Here is a 17,875-nt window from a genome sequence, read left to right as displayed (position 1 = left end):
CATTCTCCCTGTGGCTGTGTGAGTTTCCTCTGGGTGCTCTGGTTACATCCCACATCCCAAAGACTTGCAGGTTGGTAGGTTGATTGGATGCCGTAAATTGCTCATTGTGTGCAGCTCATTGACAGAATCTGGGGGCAGCTATAGAGGATGTGGTGAGAATAAAAAAAATAGGATTAATGTAGGATGAGTGTAAATGCGTGGTTAATGGTCGGCACGTACTCACTGGGCCAAGACTTGCTTCCGTGCTGGATGTCTCTCTAGGTAAGTTCCCCAGACTCACGACCCGTGAAGAGAAAAAATTGCCTTATCTCTGTCTTCAATAAAAAACAAAATGCTGGAAGAACTCAGCGGATCAAGCAGCATTTCTGGAGGTAAAAGGTGTAAGTGGATGTTTCAGTTTGAGGAGGGGTTAAGAACTTGGGTGATATTGAGTTAAGATGATGGGTATATGAGGCAAAAATGAGCTGAGGATTTTTAAAAAATAACAGAGAGCAGTCAGAGTGTGGAATGCACTGCTGGGGTGGTAAGGGCAGATGATCTAGTTGTAGCATTCATATTGGGCAAGTATCTGAAAGGGATGAATTACAGGGCTTTGGAGTGGGACTAGCTAGATTGTTCTTGCATAGAGCCAGTATACACTTGAAAGGCTGAATAGCCTCCTTCCACGCTGCAACCATTCTGTGACTTCATCGTTTTTAATTTCATTAATCTGTTTTGGAATTCTTAATTACCTCTAATGACTCATTTCTTGTTACAATATTGTTAGAAACTTGTAAAATTACACTGCATCTTTAATGTACTTTGTATTTTTGGTACCTCTTTTGATATGTTTAATTAACATTCATAGCCATCCACTCATTATCATTGTGATTCCTTTTATGAATGCTCTCCCTCTTCTAAGGATTTAACAGTCCAGCCAATCCATTTCGATTTCCAGTCAATCTGCTTTCATGTGCCATTAAGCATTTCTGATTGCTCCTTCTTAACAACATTAATTCCCACAAGGACTGCCACCGCTTGCAGTTTGTGCTGGGTTGCCCACCCTCTCCTCAATATCTGTGACTTGTCCTAAATAGACAAATACAATCTGTCAATTACAGCGTTTAAAGGGCATTTGGACAGCTACTTGGATAGGAAAGGTGTAGTGGACTATTGGTCTAAGGCAGGCAAATGGAATTAATGACATAGATATCATGATGGGCTTGGATGAGGTGGGTTGAAAGGGCCCGTTTCTGATTCTATGAAATTATAGAAACTGCAACTTTATCATTACAACAAAGATGACCAGTAAATGCAGTGATGGGCTTCCTCCTAATCCAGCTTCTCTCACAACCATTCCCCCGTGTTTCAACAAGCACTTCTAATTTTCCTCAATTTGATTTTATTAGAGTTCACTGCACTATAAATAATACTGCAGCGTTCAGCTATTTAGATTGCTCAATTTCCCACCGCAAGCAGCTTAATTTAAGAGAGTAGTTAAATACTGACTACTCTAATGCAGAGAGCACTTGCTCTTTGATATTGATTTGCAATGTTTTCAAAAATGTTTCATTCTCATAGTACAAACAGGCTGCCCATAATGTGTCCGTGATTTATAACATCTTTGAAGGAATCGAATGTACTAATCATGCAGAGAATTAGTTGGCATTCTGGTGACCTAGTGTATCATAAGATACTGCTGTACTAGGGTAACACAGCATACGACTGCAGTCTCATTGCTGTTCCTCAAGCTACCACTAGTTGACCTGAAAAATGAACCTTAGTATCAAAGACCAGTGGGCCAAATTGGTTTCTTTTACGAGTGAACTTATGCTAATCAAGGTGTTCTATTTGAAGCTGTTTTATCACTATGTATGTGTCTACATGTTCCTATTGCCATCATAATGGACAGAGCAGTTTTATGGTGTGGCTGCTTTGAAGCAATGTAATAATTTCCCAGACAATCTGGAACTTTCAATCTGCTGGCTTGTCGTGTTACTATGTAAACAGTTAAAATGTGTTGCCTAGTAAAGAAGGGCACTAACTCTGACTATACAGTTAAACTGATAATCCAACACCCTGGGACTTTGGTAGTGCCTGACTAGCAGATTTTCCAGACCACTTAATATGACTCCTATTAATAACCCAACATACTTTTTAAAAAAAAAGTTACATAGTAGTACATGCTAATGATACCGTTGAAGTTAAAGGGAGTGCAGGAAATGGGGCCCTGGTAAGTTTAAAGGGAAAGTGGGAAATGGGGCCCTGGCAAATTTGAATGGATGAAGATGGTAGTTTTCTTTGGCACATTTGAAGGATATTGTTTACTCCCACTTGGCAAGTTTTAGGTGTACAGTGTTTTATTGTGATCACTAATGTGGAATTTGATTATTAATTGGTAATTGGTTTATTATTGTCACATGTACTGAGATACAGTGAAAAGCTTTATTTTGCATGCCATCCAGATACCCCATTGAGGGAGTACAAAAAGAGAAACAATAACAGAATGTAGAATATAGTGTTATACATAGAAAGTGCAGTGCAGGTAAGCAAATAAGGTGCAAGGGTCATACTTTCAAGTTGTCAAGCCATTATATCTTCTGCCAGATTGAAGGGGAGAGAAGAGAGAATGATTGGGGTGGGACAGGTCTTTGATTATGTTGACTGCTTTCCCGAGGCAGTGGGAAGTGTAGACAGAGTCAATGGAAGGGAGGCTGGTTTGCATGATAGACTGGGCTGTGTTTTCAACTCTCTGCATTTGTCCAAGGCCTCCACATGTATTACAGAGGTACTCACCACAGAAAGCCACTATGACAAAATAATAGTGGCACTGATTTATCAGTGGACTATCTCATGCAGCATTTCCTTGTCACACTGTAGTGAGACCACACGGCTGCCCCGCTTATATCAGGTGTCTCAATGTGTATGATATGCTCAAAATCATTCAGCTTATATATTGATTGAATAGAAATGTTCTTAAGATCAAATAATATTCTAGAGGTTGAAAGAGGTGTTATCGTGAGAGCCCAAAATCAGGTGAGAAATGTAAGAAAAGGAATACTCCTGACGGAGATTGGGCCAGAAGCAAAAGGCATACTGACAAATCTCATGAAAGAATAGAAACTGGAAGAATATTTTAATCTGAAGATGCTAGAAACAGCTGAAAGCTGTAACTTTCGGACCAGCAGCCAGAATCAGGGTGCCATCATTAGTAAATACATCGTTTGGTTAAAGAACTTATCCTTACATTGTAGTTTTTGTGTCTTTTTAGGTCAGCTGTTGACTGCTGCAAGAACAAATTCAAAGCTGTTCATAACACACAATCTAATATGCAAAATGTCTGTATCAATGGATATGGCATCAAAAATGCTGGAAAATTTTGTCCACCACAAGAGACTGGTGTATTGCAGTCTGGTCAGACAAATGTTGCAAAGTCTCAGAATACAAAACCAAGTCTGAAGCATACAGGTGTGACCAATTCAGTTTATTGTTATTGTTGCAATGGTTTATCACTCATCACAATATTGTCAGTTTAGAAGAGCCTAGTGTTTCTGTTGCCAAATTAAAGGTCCCATTGCAATAGCCACAGGTCCCAGTCAAAGAAAAGTAACAAATACAGTTTCAATTGCAATTCAAAACAACCACAGAAAGGACTTCATCATTTTGAAGTTCATTCAGACAATAAGGAACTGGGTTTGTACAGGATTGGTGTCACAAGCAGCAAACAAACAGACGTCTGAGTGAAAGTGTTGATTAGCAACCAGTGCAACAACGTGCAAATTAATACTGCTGTAGACTCACTAACAATACTCAAGTTAGTTCAGCTGACAAAAAACATAGTCACACTGAAAACCTACCTTGGAGAGATTATTACAGACGAGAGCAAATGAAGAACACAATGTGCCACATTTACAGCAATTGTGGCTACCCAACATAGTGGAAAACGATAAAAGCAAGGTCAATTTCAATGGGAAGGATTGGATGAAGAAACTTAAATTAGATTGCATGAATGCTTTCAATGATAACACTTCAAAGTTGCACCTCAGTACATTGTTGTTAACAATGCAACATGCTTATAGAAAGCTATACAGGCGATTTCGTGTTATGGGGGAATGAGGGTTGTGTTCCTAGAAAATGGTCCACATCACGATTTTCTGTAAAGCAAAGCTGCATCATCTGTGCGTGCATCAAGAAGTGCATGTTGCAAAAAATAAATTGTATGTTTATTTATTTACTTTCTTTTCACATAAATTCTGTCAGAGCATATTTTATTCTGTATCTCAAATTTTTGGGTAGTGATTTGTGAATTCTAGAAGGGTGGATTTCCGTTACCTGAATGGCCATAAAGTGGGAGTCTCCTGTACTGGCATAAACCAGTGATGCAGCAGTTAGTACTGTTGCCTCACAGCTCCATTGACCCAGATTTGATCCTGACCTTGGGTGCTGCCTGTATGAAGTCTGTATGTTCTCTCTATGATCACGCAGGTTTCTTCCAGGTGCTCCAGTTTCCTCGTATATCCCAAAGACATGCTGGTAGGTTAATTGGCTACTTTAAATGATCTTGAGTGTAGGTAAGTGGCAAAAAGAGTTGGCAGGGGTACAGGGAAATAAGGAAAAGGGGAATGGGACTAATGGAGTTGCTCCCTTGCATGTATCCACTGGCCAAATGGCTTCCACTGGTGTTGTTATTTGTTTAATATAACAATGTACAATGCATACTTTTGCATCAAACCAGATATAAAGCTTGACTATTGCAAACTCAGACCAACCCCATATGTTCTAAAGTCAGGTTCAGATTAAATTGGGTAAGCTGGAATGAAATTGTATGCCTTTAAAAATTGACTAGAGTAGGCTCAGCAGTAGTGGCTGTACCTGAGCAGACAAAACAGTGAGGTTGTGGAGACTACAAAGTCACACTAAATCAAGCTGTTAACAATGTACCATGTCCACAACCTTCTTAGCAAGAGTTGTAAAGTTAAGAGTTAGGTTGGAAGGTATTCACAAAAGCAGAACTTTTCAATGATTACACATAACTGAATTTTGGCAAAGACCATCAACATTCATAAAGACATTTACTAACGCAGAAGTTTACACTATGAAGTCAAGTATTTTCCCCCAAGATTGTCAGGGCCACTACAGATAAAGTCCTGCAAGGAGTGGATAATGCTTGTGTAACCAAGATAATCTGTTGACTGCCATGAGCACAGAAGAAGAAAATCTCTTGATTTTGGAGGAAGTGTTCAAAAGATTGTGAAGCTGAAGGGAAGCAAATAAGTAGCAGTGAACCTTGGTTTAAGGATTGATATCAATGACTTATAACCAAAGAATGAAAAAGCAGAGGCTACCACCAAAGACTGATATATATCCTAGCAATGCAAGATCCTTTCATTGTGTTTTGTTCTTGCTTCCTCTCATGGAATGAGGGCAATTATGCACAAACTGAGAAGTACTTAGAATATTGTTTGGAGTCTGGAAATTTGTTCAGTTTTTACTAGGCTGATCCTTCACCCCCAGTAACAGATTATAATCACTAATAACAATACAAGGTCCCTAATCAGCAATACTTATTATGGCAGAATCATATCCAGAACTTTCCTGCCCGGTTACACACTGGATAAATTGGTCCTGCCTTGGTGCAAGAATGCCTCCTTTGTTTTTGAAGATGACAATTCATGCTGATAAAAGCTTGTCAGGTACCTGCAGGTCTCTGGTTCTTCCTTTACTTTGTTAGCTGAGAATCCAGCCTTCAGAAGAAGTTTTCATAATGGAGGAGAATCAAAATAAGTCAAGCTGATTTTTTTTTTACCCTTGTAAGCCTATGATCACTTAAACCAAAGATATACTCTCATTAATGTACATCACAGCACGAGCAAAAGATGACTAGCTTGATTATTTAGAATGATTTACAATGCTGTCTGCAATGTTTCAAAGGAAGAGCTTCTGTGTTTTTGGCAAAATATTCAATTTTCCATAATTTGCACATTTTTCTCATGAGCTTAAAATGCACAAAACATGTTGTCAGTTATAATCAAAAGAAGTAACAGTGAAAAGAACACAGGAAACATATACAACAGCACTTGAATTTACATATCACCTTGAATGCAATAAAGCTTCCCAAAATGCTTAACAGTAAACTACTGCAGATGCTAGAAATCTGAAATAAAACAGAAAATGTTGAAGACACAGGTCAGGAGCTAATGCTTCAGGTCAATAACTTTTTAGTTCTAACGACAAGGTTATTGACTTGAAACATTAAGCCTGTGTTTTTCTCTGCATATCCTGTCTGATCTGTTGAGACATTTTCTGTTTTGTCCCAGGATGCCTTACAGGAACATAATTAAACAAAAGTTATTTTCACTGTTATGACTGTGACAGTATTGCCACAATACTTACTCACCTTGAATGACAATTATTGAGGAAGAAAAACAGGCAGATTGAAGAAACAATACTGTACTGATTAAACCATTACAAAACAACTCCATTATAAATTAGTCATAGATTTGTACAGCACATAAAAAATGTTGAAATTTGATCTACTGGACCTGGTATAATGCTTTTGAGCCAGAGTTTCTCCTGACCATGTAATCCTGTTGCACTGCTCTCACATCTTCAAGCAATAGATCAAAAGCCAACAAAATAAATAATGCACTTTCACTTGTACATTATTGCTCATTTATGCACCTTCAATCACTGAAACCACAATTTCAGGCACTTTCTGCATCTAAATTAAATCCAAGCTATTTTGCTGTAGGTTTTTCTTCCTGGCAACCCAAGTAACGAAGGTTTCTGAAGGTCATCAGAATGATTTCAAAAGGATAGAACAAATCAAACTGTTCCCTGTATCTAATATCAAACAGGGCTCATGTCAGCACTGATTAATGAACCCAGGTTCAGCAACCCCCCCTCTAAACATATCTCACTTTGAAGTCAGGAGGATCGGGGATCAGAAATGACCCAGGAGACAGATTTCAGCATCTTTGAACCTTTGCTTTGAACGAATTCTTCTCTCTCTGCCACTTTGGGAGGTGCTTCCTTACCCCTGTTACTGTGTAATTAACAATGTCTTGGCACAAACACAACCCTAGTGATTTGAGCTGAAACTCACATCATGGCTCATGCACATCTTCAGTGGTGTTAAACAACAATCAGGCAATGCTTCAAAAAAGAAAAAAATATATTCTGCAGAACTATAAGGTCGTGATCCTTACTTTTCCCCAAAGGAAAAAAAAGTAATTAACAATCAAGATTTAGTATTTTGCCTGCTACTACATTTGAATGAATTATTCTTTATTATTTATCAGATATCACAAAATGTGATCTATGCTCAAGTTTAAATAACATAAGAATCTTTATATATTCTTATTCAGCTGTATATTTAATCCATTTTTACTTTCATAGTTAGATGCCGCCAATCCTTTGTTAACTGTCTTCCCCATTTCTCTTCGGGTTTCAGTAGAGGAACAGCTACCTTATTTTCCATAATGTCAATCAAGGTGCACGAATACTGTGGCAATGCTGACATTGCACGCTAGTTCCCTTGCATGTGAACTGAAATATTTTTAATGGATAGTATAAAAAGCAGATTCTTTCAAAAATGCATATTGATTTAACCTTGTATGTTTAAGATTTTTGTTTCTTTTTGACTTGTAGCTTGTAGAGGTCATATCCTCCAGCCAAGAGTGTAGCTTACAATTACGAACATTAAGTGTTTAACAGACTAGAATAATGAGAAGCTGCCGGAAGAAACAACTCTCATCACACGATAATGAATCGAAGTTGTAAGAATGGGTTTGAATTAATTAAATTTAAAAAGATCATAATCTTTGCTCCACAGTTTGAGAAGAGAGTGAGATAAGAATGAAAGTAATGACATCTCTACCCATGGAAGAGTGATAACACTATTATTTCTCTGTTCAATATTGCTTGTACATTAAATGTGTCAAGATTTAAACAAGATTACTATTGAATCAAACTATCTTGCAATATGTATGTATGCAACATGGTTCGTAGCACCTGGAATTATTTGATACAAAGCACAGAAGCAGCAAAGAAGATCACTGTGGAAAGCTAACACTCAATGTTTATATGGAATTTGATAATAGCAAAGGATTAGTTGTTTTGTATCTGGTTTCTAAGGCTTTAAAATTAGTGACTATGATATGGATGAACAACTAAACTATATTTATTTATCTTTTTGCAGTGAGGGCTGAGGGAAACATTTAATTTTCAAAATGATCCACTTATTGGTCCATGTAACAGAAGATGCAACTTGACAGGAGTTGGGCCCAGGTGCAGCATGAAACATGAAAGCTCAAATTTGCAACCAGGCAGCTAGGAATCAATGATTCAAATACCAGAGTTGCAAAGATGCACTCTGATATGAAAGGATATAGAATGTGTCATATTTAATACATCAAAGAGAGTGAATAAGCTGATATGTCAATGAACAAATAGTCCTGGGATACCCTTCAACCATTTGCTGTGATCAATAGATTACAATTGCTTTGCAGTACTGAATAACACAAAGACAAAAAACGCACAACACAAGGGCATGGAGAACTTACATATTCTCTCAATTTGCAATATTTCAGTGTCAGCACTAGCTTTCACTACAAAACTAAATCAAACTCTCTTAGAAATCTTTTAGAAATGCTTTCTTTTTTTAATGTCTTCTAAGAATTAACTCCAAGCAACAATTCTTGTGAGATTCCACTCACCTTTTTCATAATTGCTCTCTATTTCTTTCTTAAAAACAAAACTTTTTAGCTGAGTTCTGCAATGGATTCCCAAAGCTTTCAGTTTAACTGGAAATCTTCCAGATGGAGCTTTGCAAACATCCTCTGAAAATTTAAAATCAAGTCCTTTATAGGAACTTCTGCCACCTTTGAGGAGGTGCAGACACGTTGGATGAAGAAAGCACAATGGAAGTGAAGCATGTGACTTTTCGAGGGACCACTGACAAAAGTACCGGAGAATAGTAAACCGGAATAAAAACGGAGTTAGAAAAATGCAAACAGAATGTGAGCTACGTAAATATAAAGAATGTTCAGAAATGGATAGCCAAGGTTCTGTTCTGGAATTTCTTCTGGTCAATGGAAACTAATAATTTGGAAATATGGGTAAAAGTAGTATTGTTTAAATTTGTAATGAATACTAGAATAGAATCAGAATCATAGAGCACGGAAACAGACCTTTTGACCTGCCAAGCCCATACCAACCACAACCCATTTACACTATCCTATTTTATTTTCTCTGCACTCCCATCAATTCCCCCTACACACCTCACACTTACCTACCACTACCACATACATTCACCTACACACTTGGGGCAATTTACTGTGATCAATTAATCCACCAAGTGGCACATCTATAAGACGTTGGAGGAAAGTGGAGCACTGCCAGCACAGTGGTGCAGCTTGTAGAGCTGCTGCCTTTCAGTGCTGGAGACCCAGGTTCAATCCTGACCTGTCTGTCTGTGTGGAGTTTGTACATTCACCCTGTGACCACGCGAGTTTCCCCCAGGTGCTCCAGGAGGAAGGCATATAGTTCTGAGACCAAAGAAAGCCACAAGGGCTTATTGATAGGTAGGGTAATAATTCAATATTTGTATGAGATAGAAAGATTTAGTAAAAAGAAAAAAAAGATAATATGCTTTGACTGGTGGAAAGCCCTTGCAAGCAAGAGGTCAGTGACATTCAGTAGGGATACTGCATACAAATGGAATGGAACAACTTTTATAGACCATTATTGCTTCCAGTGGGGCCAATAATCTAGACATGTTAAGACCGAAATTGGGTTTTCTAACAATAAGAATACGATTTCTGCACATCAAAGTCAGTTGGAAAATAGGTTTCTTGTACATTCCTTATCAGAGAACAATGGGAATAGAGAACCACTAGGAGATGAGGATAGGCAGGCAAACCTGGTCATTTAAGATTACAACTCATGTATAGCAATATATTGGGCCAGAGTTTGCTGGGAATTGCTGGCAGTTCCATGCAGAACTGCTGGGATTCACTCTCCAGAGGCCAGCGGCAAAGCATGAGCTAGCAAAATTCCCCAGCCTAGTTGAGACCTGGCCAAGGATCCAGGAGACCAAGCATTAGAACATGACCACACAACTGCAAGGGAAAACAGTGAGAAAAAAAGCAAGCTGCAATTTATTTTAATTAATTATGTTTACTTGGATGAAAATCAATTAGAAGTATTTTTAAATTTTTTCATTTATTTTTAGACAGTTAATAATTTTTATACCTTTTTTTTATAGGTTAATTGATTTTAAATTGTTTTGGTTCCTTAATTTCAGGGATATTTTAAAGCACTTTTTAAAAAAAAGAACATCTTTAATATCTTGCAAATTTGTGAGCACAGCTTTGCTGACTGTTAGTTTATTCAAACAAGTTTAGTATTGAATCAGCCACTATTTTATGGGCATAGCTTGTCCTGGGCATCATGAAGGATATGATGTTGCAAAAAGGCCCTTCTATGGTACAGATTCACAACTTGGATCCAGATTTACCCTTCAATACATTCACATTGTTAAAACTGCATAAAATGAGATTTGTGTGCATCTCAGCAGTGAGCCATTGTAATTCTATGTATGGAATCTTTCAATCTAATGCTCAGAAACACTCCTATTATTTTACCTATCATTGACGGTAGTCCATTGTTGTTCACAAGCATGGATCAGATTTTTCACCCTTTTAAATTTAGGTACCATATTTGTTGCAACAGTGCTCAATGACTCCTCAATAATGATTAATGATGCCTCTCTACAGTTTCAATCAGCACTACGAATGTACACTACTTAGCTTTTAACTTATCAACTATTATTGGCATGCTGGCCTCAAAACCCCACTGGGGTTTTGAAATTTTACCATTGAATTTTCTAGCAAATAAATAATATATATATATATGTAGTATTAAATCTTTTCTCCATAAGCACAATGAAAGCTGTACCATTGTTAGGAATGTCACTTCTGCAATTCAGTCTCAGAAGACAACGAAAGTAGTAATATACTTCTGTAAATTTCTCCAGTTTCTAATATAATGCTCATCTATAGAAATATGTAGATAAGTTGTTGTGATAAATGATGCACATCCTGATTTTTATCATAAACTAAGTTAATGGCTCAAATGTCCTTACCTTCCCATCTTCTGTGTAGACGTTTTCATTGTAAGCCTTAACGATTGTTCGATCAATGAATAGACTCCTCATTACAACAATTGCCTTTAATACCTTTCCAAGTGTAACCTGTAACAAACAATTAGGAACCAAAATCAATTATTAGGGAGGTGTGAATTTTTTTCCAGATACAGAAACTTGCTAGGTAGTGATCATTCTATCTTGACAAAACATTAGGGTGTTCAGTCATAAGGTGCAATTTTCTCTTAATCATTCATATGCAACAACCATTTTCTCTACCTTATGGTATTCCACTTATAAAAAGCACTCTCAATGGGTGGCATAGGAACTTACACTAATCTGTTCATTCTGCCAAAACTGAAACTACTTTAAGGTTATGAACACGTGGTCTAGAAATACAGAATAAATAAATATGTAAAAGTGGCATCATAGGAAAGTAAAACAATTGAAAATACTAACAAAGCACAGAGATTTATCTCCCGGAGCATATAGATCAAAAGCAATTCAGGTATGCTAGTGTCATGTAGGACTCTGATCAGGCCCAACCTGGAGTACAGGGCATAGATTTGCATTATAAAATGAACACAGAAAGGCTGGAGAAAGTGCAGAGATTTTCAAGGCTGAAAAATTGGAGAGTGATTGAACGCTTTCTTTTAAAAAAGTGAAAAGACCGCAGTGACCTGATAAAGGCCTTTAAAATTACGAATCGATTTAACAGGGGGCATATGATCAAAATATTCTGAGTTCTTGAAAATCCAAAGCTTACCCACAAATACAAGATCATTAAGGGGGCTATTTAACCAATGTGCCTATGCCAGTTCTCAGAACAATCCCATTCACTAACTTCTTTCCCATAACCTATGCTCTCACAACTCTACCCTGATTCTCCTGCCACCCATTTACATTTTAGGGATAATTTAGAGTAACCAAACAGCATATCTTTAGAATGTGGGAGGAAACTGGAGCATCTGGGGGAACCTAAGAAGTCACAAGGAGAACTTGGAAATTTCACACAGACAGCACCAGAGGAGATGATCAAACCAGAGTCACTGGAGAAGCAAGGCAGCAGCACCACCTTATTTCCATTAAGGAGGGAAGGAGGATTTGTATTATTTAGAGAATAGTTAAAATGTAATTGAAGCAAGTAAATGCTTCTTTCAAAAGGATTTCAAAATTCAATGAATACACGGGAAGTGGGGGGCGGGGTGGGTGGGGGGAAGAGATTGGAAAAAAGTAATATAAAAAAAGATACACCAAGAGGCAGAAAATGTAAGTGGAATATAAGCACAAGGAAACTGCTTGGGCTGATTGGCCTGTACTGAATACCCCATGCAATTCCAAGCTATGTTTTAAAAAGATAAATGACGGTGCTCTATTTAAGTCTGTGATTGTTTTCAAAAACTGAGGAATCAAGATATTCTCAAATCACCAGCCTTTCACTTCCTGCCTCCAGGGAAGCACTGGTCTCAATTTAGCCCCCTCTATAAAATGACTTGGTTAAAATCAGCAACTCACTGTGTGTGAACGGCAAGAGCAATTATTTGTCTGCATGACCAAAGCTGTGGAATTTGGTGATGGATTTCACATTACCTACAGTTCTGAAATATTGAGAAGAATAATAGTTTCTACTAGCAGAAATACAGTAATAAAAAAAGGACATTATTAGTAATCAGCTGCGTCAACTGCAGGGAAAACTTTTAGAAACCTGTCAAACCCATCTAACATGTACTATATTACATTTAGCTCTGTGCATTAGCTGTGTGAAATGTGGCTGCAGGCTATAATGAGCTTTTAATCCCAAAGAACACTTCAGAAAGTTACTCAATACACCAGGTCGCACAGCCGGAGGCTATGATAATTATAGAGTTCTGTGAATCTTTCTACTGTGAGTTAATGCAGCCAATATTCTTACAACTGTTAACAATTAATCAACGTATTTAATCAGTTATTACTGTTACAGAAATGAACTTAGAAGTAAGGCTGTCAACATCTAATTTTATTAATTGATAGTGCATGTTGCACGTGGAAAGTCACAACATTTACCTTAGATTTGTATGCATGCTCCCCTGGGAATGCCAGTACATTAAACTAAAATAATTTTCAATTTTATCACACAATAGAGGAATAAAGTAAGACAACACAATGCACATTTCAGAAGTGTAGAAAAATGCATTGCATGAGAAATAATTCTAGGTCATTACATCATTTTCCTTCTCCCTATTACTCTTGATTCTGGAATAAGTTCTCAGCCCCTCCAGTCTTTTCTTTGTTGATGTGACTGCAGTAGAATCACAGGTGCAAACAAATGAACCATCTGGGTGTGGTTCAATACTTCATAGTAACAATACGATGCATGATTCCTACCCTCAAAAATCAACATTTTCACTAACTAGATCCCTCACTGCAATGTTCATTATAAATTATTCCTGGAAATAGTTTCTTTGTATTTATCCTCTTAAATCCTCCTATCAGATCATTCCTCAACCTTCTAAATTGGTATTGGTATTGTCACTTGTACCGAGGTACAGTGAAAAACTTGTCTTGCACACCGTTCGCACAGATCTATTCACTACACAGTGCACTGAGGTAGTACAGGGTAAAAACAATAACAGAATACAGAGTAAAGTGTCACAGCTACAGAGGAAGTGCAGTGCAGGTAGACAATAAGGTGCAAGGTCATAACAAGGTAGATTGTGAGGTTAAGAGTCCGTCTCATCAAAAAAGAGAACTGTTCAATAGTCTTATAACAGTGGGATAGAAGCTGTCCTTAAGTCTGGTGGTATGTGCCCTCAGGCTCCTATATCTTCTGTCTGATGGGAGAGGGGAGAAGACAGAATGATCCAGGTGGGTGGGGTCTTTGATTATGCTGGCTGCTTCACCAAGGCAGCGAGAGGTATGAACAGAGTCCATGGAGGTGAGACTGGTTTCTGTGATGTGCTGGGCTGTGTCCACAACTCTCTGCAGTTTCTTGTGGTCCCAGGCAGAGCAGTTGCCATATCAAGCCGTGATGCATCCAGATAGGATGCTTTCTATGGTGCATCGATAAAAGTTGGTGAGTGTCAAAGGGGACATGCCAAATGTGTTTAGCTTCCTGAGGAAGTAGAGGCACTGGTGAGCTTTCTTGGCTGCGGCATCTACGTTGTTGGACCAGGACAGGCTATTGGTGATGTTCACTCCTAGGAACTTGAAGCTCTCGACCCGCTCGACCTCAGCGCCATTGACGTAGACAGGTGCATATACACTGGGGCCTTTCCTGAAGTCAATGAGCAGCTCTTTTGTTTTGTTGACATTGAGGGAAAGGTTGTTGTCATAACACCATGTCATTAAGTTCTCTATCTCCTTCCTGTACTCTGACTCATCGTTATTTGAGATATGGTCCACTACGGTGGTATCGTCTGCAAACTTGTAGATGGACTTAGAGCTGAATCTGGCCACGCAGTCATGAGCATATAGGAAGTAGAGTAGAGGGCTGAGGATGCAGCCTTGTGGGGCACCAGTGTTGAGAATAATCGTGCTGGACATGTTGCTGCCCATCCTCACTGATTGCAGTCCATTGGTCAGAAAGTCAAGGATCCAGTTGCAGAGGGAGGTGTTGAGTCCCAGGTCTTGGAGTTTGGTGATGAGTTTGCTTGGAATTACAGTATCGAAGGCGGAGCTGTAGTCAATAAACAATAGTCTAACGTAGGAGTCTTTACTGTCTAGATGCTCCAGAGATGAGTGCAGGGCTAGGGAGATGGCGTCCACTGTAGGCCTGTTTCGGCGATAGGCAAATTGCAGTGGGTCGAGGTTTTCCCAGGAGGCTGGAGGTAATGCATGCCATGACCAGCTTCTTGAAGCACTTCATGCTGATGGATGTCAGAGCCACCAGTTGGTAGTCATTAAGGCATGTTACCTTGTTTTTCTTAGGCACTGGGATGATAGTGGTCTTCTTAAAACAGGTGGGAACCTCAGATTGAAGCAGGGAGAGGTTAAATATGTCTACAAATACCCCGCCAGCTGATCAGTATAATATCAGAGGACATGGCCAGCGACACCATCCAGGCCAGATGCTTTCCTCAGGTTCACCCTCCGGTAGACTGATCTTACATCCTTGATGGTGACCATGGGTTCAGTTGCACTGGAGGCTGTCAGGGTGGGTGGTGACAAACCAATCCCCTTCTGTTCAAAATATGCATAGAATGCGTTAAGCTCATCAGGAAGGGATGCGCTGTTGTAGACTATGCTGCCCTACTTCATTTTGTAGCCCATTATAGCATGTAAGCCCTGCCACAGTTGATAGCTGGTCTGGGACTTTATTTTGAACTGGTATTGTCTCTTGGCATCTCTGATAGCTTTATGGAGGTCATATCTCAATTTCTTGTAAAGGTCAGGGTCACCTGATTGAAATGCTGCAGTCCTCTCCTTCAGTAGGGAGTGGATCTCCTGGTTCATCCATGGTTTCTGGTTTGGGAACACCCGTATCGTCTTAAATTTAAGAATATACAAACCAAGTATATATAATCTGCCCTCCTAATTTAATCCTTTTAACTCAGGTATCATTCTGGTGAATCTAAACGGCAACACTGAATTGTTTGCACAAAATCCCTTTGCCCTAATAGTTGGTATGTTCATCAAGTATTTGGTATGTACAACAAATTCACAGGGTCTCATACAGTTAGTGGCCTGTTCCATTCAGGTATTTGGAAGTGCCAAAAATCTCAGTGGAGCTGCATTGCTGAATGGAAGAGGCTGCCTGCTGGTATTAGTCTAGGGGAGACGACTCCCACCAGCATGGTGAGGGACTGGCTTCTTTAGTGAGTGAGCAGTTGAAAGGTGGCTTGTTCAGCCATTAACAAGCTACTCTGTCCATCTGGGCACTGACCAACTGCAATTAAATACAAGGACTCGGAAATATTCACAAAACTAGTGGTCTGCAGGGTGGATTTTTCCAGCCCAATACTGCTGTCTTGTACAGTGGTTGAGAAATGCCATGTTGCTGAAACTGTCATTCTTTGGAAAACATTAGTAACAGTCTACCTTTTCTGATGATCTGAATGTTTAAGATCCTATTGTACCATTCAGAGGACCAATGAATTCTGTTGTTCTGGCAAATATTTCTGTCCTGAGACAAGAACCAAAATATGGGTAAATGGTGCAAACTTGTGCACAAAACTCTGTGTATGTAATAGTGTACGAGATGACACAGACATCACTGAGTGATGCAACGATAGATGAAATATGTGGAATCAATCATAGTATTAGAAATGCAACTGATTCACAGTATTTTTGCACCTTCGTTAGGTACTGCTAACTATTTTCTAAAGGAATAGAAAATATACTTCATTGTCTGCTGCACGTATTGTTTGAACAGTAAACAGTTAAATAATCAATCAAGCACAGTGGAGTACAAACCTTTACATGGGGTGGGCCAAATTTACTATTCGACCTAAGAGCAGAAGTAGGCCACTTGGCCTAGCTCCACATTTAATAAGATCTTGGTTGATCTGATTATAACCTCAATTCTGCACTCACACCTACCCAAGTAACCTTTCATCCCCTTGCTGATCAGGAATCTGTTTATTTCTGCCTTAACAACATTCAAAGATTCTGCTTTGACCACCTTTTCAGGCAAAGGGTTCCAAAGACTTTTGTTACTCTGAGAGAAAATATTTTGGCTCCTCTCCCTTGAATGGACAATTGCTTATTATTAAATTGTAACAATGACAGGAATAGTAAATGGTAATAATAGTTCTAGATTTTCCCACAACATCTTTTCCACATCCACCCTATTGAGACCCCTCTGCATCTGTATGTTTTACTCATCTAAACTTCTGAGATACAAGGCTAGCCAGCTTAACCATATCATTCCAGGTATGAGTCTCATAAACCTTCATTAAACTATTTCCAATGCATTTCAATTCTTCCTTGAGTAAGTAAACTGATACTGAAAAAGTACTCCAGGTGTGGTCTCACCAATTCCCTGTATTGCCCTACTTTTGAATTAAATTCCTCTTGCAACGGACAATTTAATTCTGTTAGCTTTCCTAATTTCTTGCTATACCTACATACTAACCTTTTGGAAATCATGCATTAGGACATCCAGATTCATCCAATCTCTCACCATTTAGATATTATATTTCTTTTATACCTTTCCTGCCAAAATGAACAATTTTAGTTTCCCACATTATACTCCGTTTGGCAGACTTTTGCACTCTTACTTAACCTATCTATACCTCATCTTACCCAGCTGACATCCTCTTCACAACCTACTTTCCTACTTACTTTTGTGCCATAAGCAAATTTAGCATGCAAACCTTCCACCACTTCATCTAAGTCAGTGTAAAATGTTGAGGCCCCACCACACACCACTTGTCACATATTGTCAACCAGAAAATTATCCATTTATGTACACACTCACAAGCACTTCTCCATTTCCCATATGTCTACTCTCACTCCTCCTCTCCCCAAATAGAACAGAGTTCCCTTGGTCCTCACCTTTCACCCTATTGGCCTCTGCATCCAGCATATCATCCTTCGTCACTTGCGCCAACTCCAACAGGATCTCGCTAGAAGCCACACCTTCCCCTCACCCCCCACCCACCTTCCACAGGGATCACTCTCTCTATGACTCCCTGGTGTGCTTATCCATTTCCACCAACCCCTGGCTACCTTCCCTCTACACTCTAAGTCCCGACGGCTGACTATTTACTATTCAAACTCAACTGGGAACGATGACCATCCCTTTGCATCCACAGATGCTGTTGACCTGCT

General features: G+C 38.9%; 1 protein-coding gene across 1 annotated transcript in view; it reads right to left on the bottom strand.

The window, feature by feature from the left end:
* The window catches only part of med27 (mediator complex subunit 27), a 226,707-nt gene that overhangs the window by 16,035 nt on the left and 192,797 nt on the right, over positions 1–17,875 (bottom strand). The window contains exon 5 of the mRNA XM_052037116.1: positions 11,126–11,233. Coding sequence (XP_051893076.1) covers positions 11,126–11,233 — 108 coding nt within the window. The remainder of the gene's footprint in view (positions 1–11,125; positions 11,234–17,875) is intronic.

Source organism: Pristis pectinata, chromosome 23, assembly GCF_009764475.1.
Source record: "Pristis pectinata isolate sPriPec2 chromosome 23, sPriPec2.1.pri, whole genome shotgun sequence".
NCBI lineage: Eukaryota > Metazoa > Chordata > Chondrichthyes > Rhinopristiformes > Pristidae > Pristis > Pristis pectinata.
Note: the sequence above shows the minus strand (reverse complement) of the source record. Positions and strands in the feature narration are given on the sequence as shown.